This window comes from Diabrotica virgifera, chromosome 6 (assembly GCF_917563875.1).
Source record: "Diabrotica virgifera virgifera chromosome 6, PGI_DIABVI_V3a".
NCBI lineage: Eukaryota > Metazoa > Arthropoda > Insecta > Coleoptera > Chrysomelidae > Diabrotica > Diabrotica virgifera.
The window spans coordinates 7,970,114-7,989,868 of record NC_065448.1 but is presented as its reverse complement, the minus strand read 5'-3'; the positions used below and the strand labels follow the sequence as shown (position 1 = coordinate 7,989,868).

The following is a 19,755-nucleotide window of genomic DNA, read 5'->3' as shown; positions in this document are numbered from 1 at the left end:
ACCATACAAAGTGTTCGGGAATCCTTATTTCTTTATTTTATATTGAATATCATTTTAATACTTAATTTATTTCGGGTAGAATAAGTTTTAGATAATTTAATAATTATATTTAGTGGCTTTTCTCTGCCCTCTTTAAAAATGATGCAGAATAACCTTGTGTGTCTTCTAATTTAAATAAATGCTCAATATCAATTTTTACTCATCCACAAGCACAAAAATCGCTTTGCGCATCATATACAAACGGACATGCTCCTTGAGTACCTTAAGGAAAGAAGGTACGACCTCGCTTCAAACCTTCAACGGTGAAAGAACTCCCGAATTCCGAACTTTTCGTGATTTGACGGTACCGTCGCACGTGCATCGTGAATTCCATGGAAGGAGTCCATTAAAAGGAGCAGTGATGAATTGAGTAGTCACCCTTGGGTCTGCATAGTTTACCAAATCCTAAAGAACACCAATTTTAAGGTAAGCGATTTGCGCATAGATTGTGGAACCATATTATTTAAAATCAATCTTTTTTCAAGTTAGTTTTCATATTTCCCACAGTTTTCAAACACAGAGCTTTTTATGAGGAATAATTTTATTTTTGTGAAATAACAATAAAAAAGATTCCCATAAGATTCCAACTTACCTAGACACACTGTATAAATATTAAACAACTAAAAGACTCGTATGGCATAACATGTATATACTTACATCTGAATCAACTTCGTCTTCTTCATTATCAACTTGTGAGAAAACGTTCATGTTATTCTTGAACCGTGTAGGGATTTTAAATCTTCCAGGAATATTTCTCGGACTTCTACAAATTAAAACAACAATTGAGGAATTAGTGTTGTTAATACGAGGGCAAGATGATAAGTTATCTGTCCATCTAGAGATGATCCGTTTCTTTCTCTGGTTCTATCTCTATCCTGCTCTGCTTTCTTTTGGGAATGTGACATATGGCATGTTACAAGTGTCCAAACACAAGAATTAATGGAAGAGAGGAGAAAAATGCAAAGCAATACAAGCAAAAACTCGACGAACTTGGATAAGTAAAAAAATACAAAAGTCTATTAGGACGGACAACACTGTATACAGGGTAGCGAAGAAGTATGGCAACACGGTAATTTCTCGGGAACCGCTACAAAGATTTTTAGTTTTTGGTGGGTAAGGGTGTTCTAATGCGGGTGATGTTATAGTGGTAATTACGTTATTGTCAAATCTTCCGTTTTTCTGAAAATCTAAACTTTCTTATTTTAAATGGAACACCTGTATATTTTTGCGTATTGAAGTCCTGAAATATTGAAATACTGGTTATTTTTCATGTTATATTCCCTATACCTAAATGACATAATTTCGGAGTTATTGCTATTTATTAAAAAAATTTTTTTAACAAATTATAACAATCATTTTTTTGGCCTGGTTAGACATTTTTTTAGATTCTTTGGATCATTGGGAACAAAAAAGGTTTTTTGTAATTTTCCTCTAAAGTTAATCGTTTCTGAGTTATAAACAATTAAGAGCTGAAAAAAATCGAAAAATGACGATTTTCTAGGTTCAAAAACACAAGTTAAGAATATTATTTTTTAAACTACAAAGTGCCTAAATTTAAGTTCATACCTTATTGTATCAGCTACCGATAAGTGATTTGGTCTTATTTCATTTTAAAACATTGCTTTTTAGTTGTTAATGCAGCGCGATCGTCCATCCTCTCATATCGGCTTCATTAACAATTAAAAAAACTTAATTAACATGTTAAAAATTCTTATAGGGAGCTGATAGAAGAAGGTTTGAGCTTGAATTTAGGTATTTTGTAATTTTAAAAATTATTATTTTTACTTGTGTTTTAGAACCTTGAAAATCGTCATTTTTCGATTTTTTTCAGTTTTAAATTGTTTATAACACGGAAATGAGGAAAATTACAAAAGACCTTTTTTGTTCCCAATGATCCAAAGAACCTAAAATAATGTCTACCCAAGATGAAGATTTGACAACAATGTAATTAGCACTATAATATCGGCCGCATTAGAATCATTGACATATTAAGCCTAGACTCGGCATACTCACCAAAAAAGCGTAACGCGGAAACAGCATGTAAACAGTCGATCGGTGGTCTATCTATTAGTATGATAGAATTGATCCAAAAGATGGCATAACCCAGGACCCAGACATCCAAAGTGAAAGTTATCCTCCTACACCAAATTGTTCTATATGGTCCACATAATGTTCAGAAAACAGTCACACCATTTTGAGCGTCGGGTTTGGGGGGGGGGGGGGGAGATGGGGGAGAAGTCGGTAAATTAGTAGTTTTTTTACGTTTTTCGTCAATATTTCTAAAACTATACTTTAGCGTAAACAATGTTCTATACAGAAATGTTCTACATAAAGTTTAAAACAAAAAAGGTCCTATACATAATTGTTATAAAATCAACGGTTCCAGAGTTACGGAGTGTGAAAGGTGGAGGTTTTCGATACTTTTTATATTCTTTAGACAATTGATGATAATTTTGGGTGGTGAGGTTGACGTTTCTTCAAGGGCTTATCACTAAGATACTATCGGCCACTGAAATAACAAATTTGATTTATAAAACACAATCCTGTTAAAGAAAATCTGTAGGGAATTGCACAAAAAATATAAAAAGTATCGAAAACCTCCACTGTTCACCCTTCGTAACTCTGGAACTGTTGATTTTATAACAATTATGTGTAGACCTTTTTTGTTTTAAATTTTATGTAGAACATTTTTGTATAGAGTATTGTTTACGCTAAAGCATAGTTTTAGAAATATTGACGAAAAACGTAAAAAAACTACTAATTTACTGATTTCTCCCCTATCTCTCCCCCAAACCGGACGCTCAAAATGGTGTAACTTTTTACTGAACAATATGTGGACCATATAGAACAATTTGGTGTTGAAGGAAAACTTTTACTTTGGATTTTTAGGTTAGGCCTTTTTTGGACCAATTATACTATACTACCTCAGTAACTTTGAAACCGTTCATTCTAGAAGGATTATGCATAGGGCCTTTTTTATTTCAAATTTAATGTAGAACATTTTTGTATAGAAGGTTGTTTATGCTAAACCGTAAAGTTTTAAAAAAATTTACGAAAAACCTAAAAAACAATATAATTTACCGATTTCTTCCCCCTCTCCCCCCAAACCCGACGCTCAAAATGGTGTGACTTTTTTCTGAACATTATGTGGACCATATAGAATAATTTGGTGTTGGAGGATAACTTTCACTTTGGATGTCTGGGTTTGGGTCTAGTTATACCATACTATATCTCTTTTAACCAAGCGACCCCGCGCATGTGACCGACAAAGATGGCTAGACCACTCAATCCTATGTCGGCGTTACACCTCGATGCATTGAGTGGCATATCCCTAGCCAAGTCTATCCTCTTTACATGTCTCTGATAGAATACCCTTACCCACCAAAATCTATAAAAATCGTTCTAGCGGTTTCCGAGAAATTACCGTGTTGCCATACTTTTTCGCTACTCTGTATGTAGTAATAATAAGAAAAAACAGTAAATCATCATATATAATTATGTATATTGCTTACCTGACTGACTTTAAATAGACTGCATGCATTTGAGTATCGACGTGCTGCGTTTCATCTGCTACAAAACTAGCATCGTATTGTTCTTGACTTAAGAATTCATCAGCTTCATCGTCCGAGACATTTGTCTCATCGCAAATTGACAATTCAGCTTCGTTTTCTATGAATTCGTTTACCAACTAGAATAAACAAATCAATTGTAAATCATTAGCAAGTTAGTTGTAGACTTGTGGTAAAATGAGGCTTTATTTTATTTTTCTTGAGAAATTGAGCGAAATTCTGAGAACAACTGGAGTTGGCGAACAAGACTTGCGAATTATCTCGAAACTATATTGGCACTAAACTGAAACAATTGAAATAGAGCACACAACATTCGAAGATATACGAGTCACACGAGGAGTGATACGTCCGCCTAAAAATGAATATGGCAAAATAAAAACAAGGGCAATGAGATATAACCAGTCAAATAATAAAACAAAAAAAAAAGAATATATCTACCTAGTCCAAATTCTGAAACTTGACAAATAACCAAAGTGAGGAAATCACCAGAAGAGCAAGACTGACATGGGCAGGATTTGGAAAAGTCAGTTGAATTTCATAATAGCAATTTTCAATATTGTGAAAAATAAAGCTACTTTACTCTTGAGTGAAATTCAAACTTTTTGACATACCTCGTATAATATTCAAAAAATTTGATATTTGATGGTTAAATCTTAGGTTTTGGACCATGCAGAGCTTTTTATGAAGAATCACTTTTTTTTCGTAAAATTAATAATAAAAAAGTTTTCCATATGGATACAACTTACAGGGACATACTGTATAATATAATCATTAACCGCTTCTATTGTGGTGTCGTTTAGTATTACGTTTCTATTATCTTGTGTGTTTGTCATTGTTTTTGTTTTGGGAAAATTCATTTTTAGACCTATTTGTTCGGATTCATTTGCTAGTTCGGTTAGCATGGTTTGTAGTTCTTCAAAACTTGATGCTATTACTACTACATCGTCTGCATATCTTAAGTGGTTTAGTTTCTTTCCATTTATGTTTTTAAAACGTCTTCCAGTGCTAATGTAGTTGGATACTTAAGAGCCACAAATTACCTCAATACTTGAAGAAGAGCAAAGTGCTCAACCAGTGCATCCTTCCTCTCATGATATATGGATGTCAGACCTGGACCTTAACCAAAGCAAATATGAACAAACTCGCCAAGACAGAAAGGGGAATGTTAGGTACACAACTGTCAGATACAAAGAGAAACGACTGGGTAAGATCAAAAACAAAAGTCGAGGTAGTAGGCCACACTGCTAGACAAAAAGACCAACGTTGAAATGCTACAATACAACACTGGAGACCATACAAAGGTAAACGACGAAAAGTAAGATCACAGATGAGATGGGTAGAGGCGTCAAAAAAATAGCCGAAATAAATTGAAAGTATGTTGCTCAGGATAGAAATCCATGGAAGGAGTTGAGAGAGCCCTATGACCAAAGAAGGCTAAGAAGAAGAAGGGGATAAAACTTGAAGTTTTAAGATAAAAATAATAAACACTTACCTTTCTACTTTTTACCCTAGTGGTTACATTTCTAGCTTGATTTCTGCTGCCCTCTTCTTTCTCAATCCTTATTCTTTTCACTGGCTTAGGTTTAGCAAACACAGGACTATGTTCAATTGGCTCGAACTCATCGTCTGAATTGTTCAATATAGGCCTCTTCTTTACTAAAGGCCTAGTACGAATCCAGCCAGAACTTGGTGGCTTTGTCTCGAATTCATCGTCGCTGTTGGAAGTATTCAAAGAGGTATTCGAAGAACTTTGCATCTTTTTGGTGCGGTCACTCAACGCCACAGGTTTTGGACTTACAATCGCAGAATTGTCCAAAATGCCTTTAGAGGAATCTGCTGATTTAGAACCAAGTGTTGTATTGATAGAAGAATTATTGCTGTGCTCCTTTATGTTTGCTTTTATCGAACTGTTTAAGGATTTTTCACTGGAACTTGAAGTGTTTTTCGTCCTTTTTGGTTTCTTTGCATTAAAACTAAAGATAAAAGAATCGTTTTCAACATCAGAAAGGTCGATGTTTTCTTTCTGAGACAAACTATTCGTTTGAGTTGGTTTATTGACTAAAGAAATAAGCTGTGTTATTGATGCTTGGGAGGGCTCAAGTTTTTCGATGGTGCTCAACGATTTTTGTACGGTGTTGTCAGTTTGAGTGTTTAAGACACTGGTTTTTGGATGTTTGTCATTAAATTGGCAACTTGGCGGATCTGCTATGTCGAGATTTTTGATCTTTGTAATACCTGGTAATTTAAAGTCACTTAAGGGGTCTGGTATGTCGAAGTTTTTGTTTTTTGTGATACTCGGCAACTGAAAGTCATCGTTTTCCATGAACTGCAAGAAATCCATCGATTCTGGTATCTCAGAGTCAATTTTTTGCTCAATTTCAGACTCACTAACTTTCTGACTCTTATCTGTATTAAGATTGTGGTTTTCACGATGCATTTGAACTACTTTTTGGCTTAATACACGCTCCTCATTAACTGAAGCAACATTTCTACTCATTACTTGAGACTCTATTTTTCTTTTCGTCTTTTCCAGTGATTCCTTCACGTTAACTTTACGGTGATCAACTTGGCGAAATGTCGGACTCATTAGTAACTCTTCGTCGAAAAAGCTTCCTAACTCTGAAATATTTACGTTCAACTTGCAATTATTGGCATCACTTTCTGAATTTTTTCGAGAATTTGAAGAATCTTCGCAAAAATCGATGGTGTTACAACTATCAGTTAAATTAATGATTTCCTTGGCTTTTACAACTGTTTCATTTTTTTTACTAGACTGTGATGCAAAGAAAGAAAAGTCGAAGAAGTCGTTTAAGTCTTCAGGCGGAGTTTTCTTTGGATCTCCAGTGTTGCCACATAGTTTGTTTGAACTTTGGGATAATTTATCGATATTTTTTTCTGTTTTACGTGTTAAAGGAGTACTGCTCAAACTTTGGGAATACGTGGCCTCTATTTGCGAATTTCTTATCGTGACATTCTTCTTTTTGTTGAAGTAAGAACATATTATCGGTGAATTTGAGTCTTCACTTATATCGTCTTCTATAATAACATTTGTATTTGCTGTATTAGTTATGTCAAAAATATCAGGGGAATATGTTATAGTGGCCTGAGAATCAGGAATATTCGTCTCGAAAACGTCTTCCAATGTTTCTAATTTGAAAAAATCTAAAATATCCTTCGTTTCTTCTTCAGAAAAACTTTTTTTGGTTCTAATAACTTCTAACGTACTCTTGTTATTGTATTCTGAATGTTGAGTATCAGTTGGTGGAGGAAATTGCAAGTTCTCGTCTATTAAGGAAGTGCTGTATTTATTTAATAAGTTATTTAGTGACTTAGGTGGCATAAAAGTTGCTGTAGTATTGGTTGCTGTAGTTGCTGCTGTATCGGAAAAGTCTGCCAAAATGCTTGTATCTATTAAATCTTCCAGCTCCATGACTTTAGTTTCTTTTTGCGTCGTTTGTGTTACAGGTGTCTCTGGTATTTTAAAATGTATGCTCTCATCAAACTGAAAACTGGCATCGGCAACAGGATGTAAGCTTTTTTCAAAAGCTTTTAGGTCTTCTGCAGTGATATTTGTGAACACTGAAGGATCCAGTTCTATCCATGCAAAAGAAGACTTGCTGGGTGTCTTATATTTATTGTCCCCGCAGTTTAACTGGCTGGGACAGAGCGTACATTTTCTGGAGTTATCCTGTTGGATTGATAAAAAGTCAGAGAGTTCCCTGAACAGTTCTGGCTCTCCGAAATTTTTGTCTTCTGTATTGGTAGTTTGGATAGACTCTGCGATTACTTGAGTTGATGGCACAATGAAGTCACTGGCACTTTGTGACTTAAAAAACATGTTTCTTATGTCAGTCTGTTTCATGTTTTTGTTTTTTTGCGTTGTTGTTGCTAAAAATAAAATATAAAGTTATACAGAGTGAAAAATCTCGAAACAAAACATTTTGAACATAGGCGCAGCAAAAAGACAGCAGTGACGTGCTGGCCATATAAATAAATCGGTGCAATCACCGAGAGGCCGCGGCCTCTTGAGGCCGGTCAAATAAATAAGTTTTTTTTACAAAAAATTTTAGATGTAACATTTTTTTTTAATTTCTAATCGAATGATGTTGGTTTGAAGCTGTTTATTTGTGGCATTTTTGTAATTAACTATTCTAAATGGGAAATAAGCCACAATTTAACAAAAAAAAAATGATTTTATTAATGTTTCGATGTCCAGATCGGACGTCGTTGTCAAAGTACAAAATATTAATAAATTAACCAAAAATGTTGTTGCTTAGTAAAAAATTCTTCTAATAATTTAATTTAATCTGACTCATTTATATCGGAAATTTAGACATATATTATACATTTTAAAGTAAAAGACTTTAAAATGATATTGCCAATATTTATGAGTTGCGTTCCTGGGACGACTTTATTGAAAGATAGTTCATTCGATTACATGAAATTAACTTTAACTCAAGAATATCCATCACAAAAAAATTCATAGCATGTGGTTGTCTTTCTAAAGACAGATCACATGCTATGACTTTTTGTCGATTTTGATGATAAATCGTATTAAAAAATAGGATTGTGCAAGTAACAAATAATAATGTTGTTGATACCGCAAAAACTTTACCTGCGTGTGGTACTAAAAATTGTAAAGATTGTATAGTTTGCTGTTACGCTGTTTTGCCTAAGTACAACTTTATATCAGTGTGTTTATCCAAATTTAAATATAGTATATGTATAAGCATTTATTAACTCTTTCAGTGACACAAGTATCTTGTGAAAGAAGCTTTCAACGTTGAAACACATAAAAAATCGGTTAAGAAGTACTTTAACACAAGATCACTTGGAAACGTTTATGCTAATGGCTATTATAGAAACAGCTTTGTATGAGCTTAAAAATGATGAAATAATCGACTAATTGGCTCAAAAATCTGCTTTATTGCGAAAATTATTGATCGAGAGTTAATTATTTTATAAAATAATTGCAAAAGAATGCTTAGATTATTGCGTTGTATTAATATTTAAATACTGTTAAATTAAAGTATTTATACTGTACTTGAATTTGTACTCTCTTGTATAATTGATTTACTAAAATTCAACTTTAGATAATTGAAAAATTCTCAAAATTTTATTTTTTTAATTACATTAAATTCATATATTTGTTCAGGAAATTAATGTGATAATATTTATCTATTATTATTATTTGTAAGATTGCTTATTCTTAAATAAAAGAACATAGTCAATTTAAAAATTCAAAATTTTATGTTTGATTTAAAAATAATTTATATTTTTTTTTGATAAATAACGAACAATAAATTCTGATAATAGAAGGTAAAATGATAATGGGAGGCCGCTTTTTTATAAAATCATCGGACCGCTTGAAAAGTTGCAGCATGCCACTGATATACAGGGTGAGTGGTGAGTTTTTAGTGTGACATTGGTCGATAATTCCATTATGGTACAGAATACCCAAAAACGTTATTTAGAAAAAATGTAGATAAGGATATTTTCCAGGACAGGATAATATGCCGAATTCTACAGGGCGATTCTACGTGGTAAAACAACCATACAATTTTTCAAATAGGACACCCTGTAGATTTTATCATATTTAGATTCCTCTCATAATCCATATTCTTATACTATTATACAGGGTTTAATACTATTATACAGGGTATTTAATGAGTTAAGACCATTTTTATTTCCATGTCGCTATGAAATAAACACCCTGTATATAAAGAAGGAATACTTAAGAAATTATTTATTTTACATAATAAGATAAACAATATGTTCTATAATAATGTATAAACATTTTCAATTTCTTTGCAACACGAAAACGCAGCAGCTGCATAATGCTTTGGTTAAATCAGAGAGTGCAGGTTTTACCACGCTGAGCAGATAAGTTGTGAATTATTTAAAATTCTCTCATCTTAATTTCCTCGGCATCCGGCATGATTTATAAATTTTGAAAATCTCAGGAGGTGTAACCAAAGAAAGTATTCCACCTGTTGTCGATCTGGTGGTATGGGAACGATATTTATTATCGTTTTCTGTGCTACTTCGATTGATAACTTACTTTGTTTTTCGGTAGATGGCTCTAGTTCATCCGTGACATTTCTTTCTTTGCAATTCGAGAAGGCCCAAAGTGTGATGCCTGGGGAAATCGGAGAGAAGAGGATATGGGACTACTGATGAGGGGGAAAAGACCTCCGAAACCGGTATAGACTCTTCCTGCACTTTCCGATTTAACCAGAGCATTATGCAGCTGCTGCGTTTTCGTGTTGCAAAGAAATTGAAAATATTTATACATTTGCAATTCATTTACTCTTTTGTAGGAGTATTAAGGAATCTTTCTTGTTGGAACTTTTACCACGCTGAGCAGATGAGTTGTGAATTATTTAAAATTCTCTCATCTTAATTTCCTCGGCATCCTGTATGATTTATAAATTTTGAAAATCTCGGGAGGTTGTAACCAAAGAAAGTATTCCACCTGTTGTCAATCTGGTGGTATGGGAACGATATTTATTGTCGTTTTCTGTGCTACTTCGATTCAAATTCAAATTTATTCAAAAATATGTGTGTACAACATTTTACATTTAAATCCTATATTATTATTAGTGTCGACTGACTCAGCACCATGCCTAGACAAGAGTTGCCTGTTTTGCACTGTACTATGTCAATCGAAACTGTATCAATTGTACATAAAAGTAGTATTAAGGTTGGAACTAAGAAGTAACATACCTAACTATCGAAGAGATAATGCAACAGAACAAGACGGACGGTAAACCTCTCTAGCTGCTGAATACTTTGTTAATTATAATACCAATATACACCCAAATTTTACTCTGATTATGCTGTCGTTCATACATTAAGACATTGCGTCCAAAAATAATTGTAAGTGGGTTTTTAGATAGGTTTTTATGTATTTTTTAAATTTAAATAATTTAGGGTCTTGTTTGATATGTATAGGAATTATGTTATAAAATTTAGGTCCAAAGAACATTAGGGATCTTTGTGTTACTGATTTTTTGAACTGCTGAATACTAATATCCATATTTGTTACTGATCGAGTTAATCGGTTGTTTTGAAATTTAAATTTGTTTGAGTTTATATAAACATTTAAAACACAGTTGTAGATGTAGAGGGATTTAACACTAAATATCTCGGATTCATCATATAATTTTTTTGTTGGATACAGTTTTCTTTTTTTAAAAATTATTTTTAATAGAGTATTTTGAACTGTTTCTAAAATGTTAAGAGTTTTGTTAAACGCGCCACCCCATGCTACAATACAATATCTTAATACTGATTCTGCAAGCGAGTTATAAACCATGATTAATTTTTTCCTGGGTAGAATATCTCTTAAGATATAAAATTTATGCATTAGAGCCCTTATTCGTTTACTGACATGAGTGATATGGTCTGACCAACGTAAATGTTGATCTATGAAGACGCCTAAATACTTTATAGAGAAAACTTTTTCTATTGAAGAACAGTCACAATTTTGTCCTTGACAATGAAAATTTGTAGGTTGGTCAACAATTGTTGGGCTAAAGGCGATATATTTTGTTTTATTAAGATTTAATGTCAGTTTGTTAAATTTTAGCCATAAGTTTAGCTGTTTTAGGTTCATTTCAGAGCTGGTTTTAACCTCCTCCCATGTTTTCCCCATAAATAATATTACCGTGTCATCGGCATAACAAACAATGTGGCAGTTGAAACTATTAATTCTTGTGATATTGTTCAGATAAATATGAAATAAAAGTGGTCCTAATACTGTTCCTTGTGGTACTCCGAATTTTATTATAGATTCAGAACTCAATTCTGGGCCAATTTTTACTCGTTGAGCTCTTTCCGACAAATAATCTGCTATTAGATTTAGTGCCACATAATTACTTAGTTTATCTAAGAGAATTTTATGAGAGACCGTGTCAAACGCCTTAGCTCAATCAAGGAAAACCACTAAGCATTTCAATGATTCATCCACAGCTCCTCTCACTTTCTCCAGTAGGTCAACTACAGCCCTTTCTATACTTGATTTTTTTACAAAACCAAATTGCTTATCTGAAATAACCTTATTTATATGAAAAAATTCAAGCAACCTTTCTTTTAGGGCCATTTAAATATTTTAGCAAAATTATTTATTAAAGAAATGGGCCTTTAGTTGTTCAGTTTACTCGAATTTTCGGATTTAAAAATGGGGGTGACTGTAGATTATTTCCATTGTAGTGGTATTTTACCACTTTGAAAACACAAATTTATAATATGAGTTAAAGGCTGTGATTGATAACTTACTTTGTTCTATAATAGTTTATGATACTCTTTCGTTTTTATTAAGCATTCCCTATACTTAGTTTCGATACTTTTAGAGATACTTTTAGTTTTCTTCATATTTCGGATATACTTTCAATTTTTGTAAGTATTAATAACTTTGTCGTATGTAATAATATAATAAATTTATTTTTATTCACTCACCCTGTATAAAGTTTGTAGTACTTACCGATTTGTGACATCGGAATATTGAACCGACGTGATTCGGCCATTTGCAATAAAGAAACCAATAATCCGCAATTACTAGAATGTTCCACAGTATGTATTTCTTGAAAGCTACGCTGCTTTTCAATCTTCTTATTGAAAATATTTGGAACAATGCTTCCGTCCAAAGGATTTTCTGAAAGCATAATCAAATACGTAACATGAGGTGCGAAAAATAGAGTAGAGATAATGGATTGTGACAAAAGTTAGATTTTGACAAGAGCTACAGTTAGAACTCTTCGACATTCTTCTTTTGTCCTTTAATTCGTCTAATTTTGAGCATAGGCTTCCCCAGGTTCCTCCATTCGCTTCGACATAGAATTTTATAATGAGGTAGTAGGGAGTTGGAAGAATGTTTTTAAGTTTAAATAAGATTCCAGATTCCATATCCAAGAACGCAGCTGTACAATTTTCTTTTCCTAGATGGCAGTGAGGATATTTTTATTATTCTATGGGTCTGTTGCGTTGTAGAATGTTTTTCACGAAATACGAAGTGGTGTGTACAATACATACAAGTATGCAATTAACTTTTTATTAAAATTGCAAATTAACGAATTAAGTACAAAGATATACTCACCTTTTACAGAAAGTAGTTCAGGTTCGGGTATCTTTTCTTCTATTTCAACGATTTCCAGGCCAGGTGAAAATGACAGCTCTGATGATTTTCTCGACAAACTTTTTAACATATCCTAAAATGTTGCTATTAAAATAGGAATATACTCATATAAAGTAGAATTATTTAATAAAATAGCTGTAGTAGCATAAGTAGAGATGTACCAGTGTAACGATATGCCTTCAGCCTGGCGTTAAGCAGATCAACAGCAGAGAATCGCACACGCTTCGATACCAGTGCAACCCCACTCATTTCCACTTCTACTCCGCGGCATCCAAATAGGACAGTCGAGAGTGAATTTAAGGAGAGAACCGAAGAAGAACAAGCAGTCTTGAAACTATATATTTAAGACCGTAGGCGCAAAATTTCAGGCCAATGCTTTTTAAATGCATTCATTTTTTTCGAATCCTGAGAAAACTAATAAGTATTTTTGAAAAACTTAAACGCGAAATGAAAGATTACGTTCTTACCGAGGGCAGAAAGTCACTGAAAACTTTTATACTGTTCATTTTAATAAGTTACAGGGGTAAAAAACGGTATATATTTATTTCTTTTAAATATTTACGTCTAAAGCTTACCTTAAGGTTTCCACTTTTTTTGGGACCAGGATCTTCCACTGTTATAAAAATCTTTTCACATTTGGGCGTTATATCCTCTGGAATCAATCGTGGACACTCACTGTGCAAACCTAAAAATATTTCCGTGAATTAGACCGAGTGGAATGTTGCTATGTCGAACTTTCGATTTCATTTTTGGAGTCTTCATCAATACCAATTTGGTGGTTCCAGCGTCTTGAATCTCACTAGATCACGTCACTACTACATTCATTGGTACTACACGATGCATTTTTATGAATAGGTACCGATGAAGACTCCAAAAAGAGATAAAGAAATAAATGATTTACCTTGGGCCAAAACTTTCGATCCTAAAACATGGAACGCCACGTTATTCTTATGAATGAGACAATCCTTTAGAGTCTGTTGCTCCTTTCCTTCCGTAACTAAAACTACAATTTTACCGTCCTTCTTTCGGCCGGTTCGCCCCATTCGCTGGACCATTCTAATGGGAGATTTGTTGGAAATGTCGAAACATACAATCAGGTCCACTTCTCCGACGTCCAGGCCTTCTTCCCCTATGCTTGTGGAGAGGAGCACGTTGCAACGGCCCTCCCTGAAGGCTTTCACTACCTGATAGAAAATATAAACGATGAAATCATGAATTATAACGTTTAGGTCGGTAATTGTTGGGTTTGGTGTAACTAATCCGTAATAGATTTGCTTTAATCTCTTCAAAGTCAAAGTATACAAAAAAATAGGGTTGTACCGGAAATATGGCAAAAGGTTAAAGTCATGACAATTAAAAAAGAAGCTTAAATCATCTTATTTTTCATCTGTTTTCACTTACAATCGTTAGATTGTGCTTTCAAATAAAATAAAAGAAAAATACATGTTAAATGTCTTTACTTACACTGATTTGTGTTTTCTGGCTGACTCCATTCGCCTGTCCAATAAATATCCTGGGTTTCAACACTGGCTTCGACTGAATCAGTAGTACGAAAGCTTCCATCACAGATTCCCTATACTCGAAAAACACAATAACCCTACTAGAATCTTCAGTTTCACTAAAATGCTCTAGTAAAATCTCTTTCAGTTTATAAAACTTTGGATGACCGAATTTTATATTTGGGGGCACCTAAAACATACACGAAATTGACTTATTGTGGCTAAAAGATGAAAAAATTCTCTTACTTCTTGATATTCACCATCAGGGAGTTGCTGAATCTGAGGAAGAGGTCCCATGTGTTCACGTATAGTTGCCATGATTTCTCGAATGTCAGTATTATTTCTTAACAATGGTTTATCAATATGTTCTATAACAAACAAAAATTAGACTTTGCTTCTTGTTTTTACCCTTTCTTACCTTCAAAAAATGTTAGAAAACTTCTTAAACCATGTCGAATCAATAATTCAGATGCATGATAAAGGGTTATACAGATGTTCAGGCTTTTCATAATCTCTGCATAGTTTGGACTAAAAAAATGAAATATATCAAATTATAGTTTTAAAGTTGCACAGGCTTTTTGTGGTGCAGTTCTTTTATGTAATTTTCTCATATGAGCCAAGAGCTAGCAACGTCGGAAAAAAATCATTTTAAGACGGCTGATTCTTTCATATATTGTTCCCTATGCTTCCTCGAACACCGTAACAGCCATCTGGCTACTGATACAGGTTGCGTTCATTACTGCGCAGCACACTTGTACAGGTAAACATATCGAATTTAAAATTATTATAAGACGAAAATTTTTTTTGTCATTACTTTTTAAACATTATTAGAAATATGAACTGTAATCGCCAGACATTTCTGTGGTTTAAAAAGTAATGACAAAAAAATTTTTCGTCCTAAAATAATTTAAATTCAATATACAGGGTGATTGATGAGTGTGATAAAGCTCAGTAGATCCGCTATAGTAATAGATAGCAATAAAAGTTAAAAATAAAAATTGTGGCCAACTTTCAGCTTCACATTACGAAATTAGTTAGATTGTTACAGGGTGTTCGGTAACATAGTGGCAGACCAAACTTATGTTTTTTTAAATGGAACACCCTATATTTTATTTTATATTCGAAATCCTCTTAACTTCCCCATCACAAAAATATAAAGGTTTGCTATGTTATATAGGGCTTTTACAAAGTTATAACCAATTTTTTATCAAAATCGTAACAAGTTCAGCTCCCTGTATAAATAAAAAAAGCAAAACAGGGATGGTTTATTGGTGTCACATTTTTTGTTGATTGTGAAAATTTTTAAGAATTGTTGATATTGCTAATTTTCCTTATATCGAATACAGGGTGAGTCAAAACGCAAGTACATTCTTTTCTCAAAAATTTTAAATGAAACACCCTGTATTTTATATTAACTATCGAAAAATATCAATACCGTACTTTAATTTTTGTATAATATTCCCTATGCCTAAACTTGTCAGTTTTCGAGATATTTTCATTTTTCAGAGCAAGTTATTAATTAGGGTGTTCTATTTAAAATTACTGTGAAAATAATGTACTTGCGTTTTGACTCACCCTGTATTCGATATAAAGAAAATGAGCAATATCAACCATTTTTATAAATTTTTACAATCAACAAAAAGATCAATAAACCATTGCTGTTGTGCTTATTTTTATTTATACAGGGAGCTGAACTTATTACGATATTTATAGAACATTGGTTATAACTTTGTAAATACCCTGTATAACATAACAAACCTTTATATTTTTGTGATGGAGAAATTGAGAAGATTTCGAATATAGAATAAAATATGGGGTCATTTAAAAAAACAAAAGTTTTTTCTGCCACTATGTTATCGAACACCCTGTAACATTCTAACTAATTTTGTAATGTTAAGCGCAAAGTTAGCTACAATTTTTGTTATTAACTTTAATTGCTATCTCTTACTATAGCGGATCTACTCAGCTTTTTCACACTAATCAATCACCCTGATTTTGTGTTTACCTGTACAGGTGTGCTGCGCAGTAATGAACGCAACCTGTATCAGCAGCCAGATGGCCGGTACGGTGTTCGAGGAAGCATAGGGAACAATATATGAAAGAATCAGCCGTCTTAAAATGATTTCTCGAAAACGTTGCTAGCTCTTAGACCAATATGTTACCTAGACCATCAATGTCTGTTACTATTTTGTTGTTTTCTATTATCATCCTCTTATTTTTTAATTTCTTGTGGAAATTGAATGAATTGTGGATTCTGTGTAGAGTTTCTCTGCTTCTTCACATTGGTCTGTGATCCATTTTTGTTCTTATTTGATAATGGTGTTAATTTTTTACAGCCACTGACTTAATCCCTCTTGCCATACTGTGTCATACGCTGTTGTTATGTATATAAGTACACCACCAGTCTTTTGCCACTTTTTGAATCCTTTTTTGATTTGATGTATGTAGTTAGAGATCAGAGTTGGGTCGGATAGTGAAAAAAAGTATCCGGATACCGGATACGGATACTCAAAATGTATCCGGATACTTTTTAAAAAAGTACGAATACTTTCATTTAAAAATATATTCGGATACAAGTATCCGGATATTTTTTTTGGATACTTCCTAGGATACTTTGAAGGATACTTTTTCTAAGAAGGACATACATTATTAGTATTAGAACTACGTGATGTGCATGTATTTTTAATGTAATATACAGGGTGTCCCGAAAAGATTGGTCATAAATTATACCACAGATTCTGGGGTCAAAAATAAGTTGATTAAACCTCACTTACTTATATACAATAGTGCACACAAAAAAAGTTACAGCCCTTTGAAGTTACAAAATGAAAATCGATTTTTTTTTCTATATCGAAAACTCTTAGAGATTTTTTATTGAAAATGGACATTCTCATGGCAGCAACATCTTAAAAAAAAATTAAAGTGAAATTTGTGCACCCCATAAAAATTTTATGGGGGTTTTGTTCCTTTAAACCCCCCCAAAACTTTTGTGTACGTTCCAATTAAATTATTATTGTGGCCCTATTAGTTAAACACAATATTTTTAAAACTTTTTTGCCTCTTAGTACTTTTTCGATAAGCTAGTGTTTATCGACATATTTTGAATATTTGTATATGGTCCACCACATATTTGTATATGGTTAAGTACGATTATAGAGACCTGTTAATAATCTGAAAATTTATTTATAATTTGCATTTTTAGGTATATTTTGAAAAAGAAGCCACATCTCGATAAAAGGTGACTTGTCAAAAAAAGACTAAGAGGCAAAAAAGTTTTAAAAACACTGTGTTTAACTAATGGTACCACAATAATAGTTTAATTGGAACGTACACAAACGTTTGGGGGCTTTAAAGGAACAAAACCGCCATAAAAATTTTATGTAAATATATTAAAAAAGAAGCCGCATCTCGATAAAAACTGGATTATCGAAAAAATATTAAGAGGCAAAAAAGTTTTAAAAACGTTGTGTTTAACTAATGGTATCACAATAATGAATTAATTGGAACGTACACAAAAGTTTGGGGGGGTTTAAGGGAACAAAACCCCCATAAAGATTTTATGGGGTGGACAAATTTCACTATAATTTTGTTTTAAGATGTTCCTGCCACAAGAATAATACATGTTCATTTTCAATAAAAAATCTCTAATAGTTTTCGATATATTGAAAAAAATCGATTTTTATTTTGTAACTTTAAAGGGCTGTAACTTTTTTTATGAGCACATTTGTACTAAGGTAAGTGAGGTTCAATCAACCTATTTTTGACACCAGAATGTGTGGTATAATTTATGACCATTCTTTTCGGGACACCCTGTATAATAATAAAAATACATTAAATGATGGAGAATGAAATCAGAAAGTACTCAAAAAATTGTTTATTGCTTAAGAATAATAAAATATTTACTTATTGACACCTAAGTGTTGAGTACTTATTAATTTGTACTTGTAGGTATACTAAAATAAAATTATAAATATTAAGATGTACTTTATTATAATTCGAAAAATAATTTCTTCTAATTATACAGGGTACAAAAAGGGGTTCTTGAAAAGAGAGATATAGAAAATATAAAAAATAAATGTAAGTAATTAATTAAACAACGTACTTATGAAGATTTATAACTGATTAGGTAAAAACAAAGCTCAATTAGCTATATTTATAATAATATATTATAACGGTGACGAGTACGAAAAATGGGATTTAACATATTAGACATATCTGGATTGAAGGAATGGCAGTGTTGTGCCTACGTTAGGTGCATTATCGGCGGCTGATAAATATTTAAAAGTATCCGAATATCAAAAAAGTATCCGGATGCCGGATACTTTCAAATTTGATCACGGATACGGATACCGGATACAAAATTTAAAAAGTATCCGGATACAGAAGTGTCCGGATACTACCCAGCTCTGTTAGAGATAGAACTTGGTCCTTGAAGATTTGCTCTGAAGCCAGCTTGATCTATTGGTATTTCTTCAAGCGCCAAAGACCTTATTCTGGTGTATATTATTATGAATCGTGCAAAAAGCTTAAAATTAGTTTTAAGTAAGACGAGAGGTCTATATAATAATTCAATATAAATAAGTGTATTGTCTTGTTAAAAAACACTAGAAAACCTGCATATACAGGGTGGTTCATCTTATTCGCCTCGGTCTCTGTACGGAAAACCACTTGATATTTAAAAAAAATTTCTTCACATAAATATACAGGGTCTTTAATACTACAACCTAAAAATAATGTGAATTATACAGGGTGCTCCAAAAAAGAGTGGTATATCAAAGTTATATTTTTTCTTATGGAATGCCCTATATCTGATGACATTATTGAATTGACCTTAAAAAATAAGCTATACTTTTATAAGGGTTCCCTATACCTAAATACAGGGTGTTTTGATTTATTTCGATTTTTATGAAAATGTAAGGTTTTAGAAAAAAATAAATATCTACGAATCTAAGAATCAGTAACAAATTCCTTCTTGGATCTTAATAATAGACTATTTAGCATACTTAAACAGATGCTTACTGCAACAAAATTTCTTACAGGGTGGTCAAAATATGAGATTGTTCTATTAACAAATTCAAGCTGTAATAACTTACTTATTTTAAATAGAACACCCTGTATCTTACTAGTCTATCGCGTAGAAAATTTACTTAGCTTTCAATTTATATTAGGGTTTCCGTTACCTATGTTTTACAGGGTGGTCAAAATATTAGATTGTTCTATTAACAAATTCAAGCTGTAATAACTTACTTATTTTAAATGGAACACCCTGTATCTTAAAGTACTCAAGAAATAAAATTTACTTTGCTTTCAATTCTTATTAGGGTTTCCTATGCCTATCTGCCTTCATTTTTGAAATATTTAAAGATTTCCTAATTTGTAAGCTTTAAAAATTAGAATTAAGTACCTATGTCGTGGTTATGTACAACACATCACCAACACTGGCAATATACTTAAATATCTTAGTCAAGATACTTTCGTTAATAAAATTCATATTTTTATCATTTAATCACAC

At 32.5% G+C, this 19,755-nt stretch overlaps 1 protein-coding gene across 2 annotated transcripts in view; it reads right to left on the bottom strand.

The window, feature by feature from the left end:
- Positions 1 to 19,755, bottom strand: part of LOC114349470 (Fanconi anemia group M protein homolog) — a 32,142-nt gene that overhangs the window by 665 nt on the left and 11,722 nt on the right. For both annotated transcript variants that reach the window (XM_050654261.1, XM_050654262.1), the window contains 10 exons: positions 14,662 to 14,771; positions 14,490 to 14,611; positions 14,209 to 14,433; positions 13,646 to 13,928; positions 13,320 to 13,429; positions 12,706 to 12,817; positions 12,094 to 12,264; positions 5,101 to 7,496; positions 3,552 to 3,727; positions 697 to 802 (listed from right to left, as the gene is read on the bottom strand). In XM_050654261.1, coding sequence (XP_050510218.1) covers positions 697 to 802; positions 3,552 to 3,727; positions 5,101 to 7,496; positions 12,094 to 12,264; positions 12,706 to 12,817; positions 13,320 to 13,429; positions 13,646 to 13,928; positions 14,209 to 14,433; positions 14,490 to 14,611; positions 14,662 to 14,771 — 3,811 coding nt within the window. The remainder of the gene's footprint in view (positions 1 to 696; positions 803 to 3,551; positions 3,728 to 5,100; positions 7,497 to 12,093; positions 12,265 to 12,705; positions 12,818 to 13,319; positions 13,430 to 13,645; positions 13,929 to 14,208; positions 14,434 to 14,489; positions 14,612 to 14,661; positions 14,772 to 19,755) is intronic.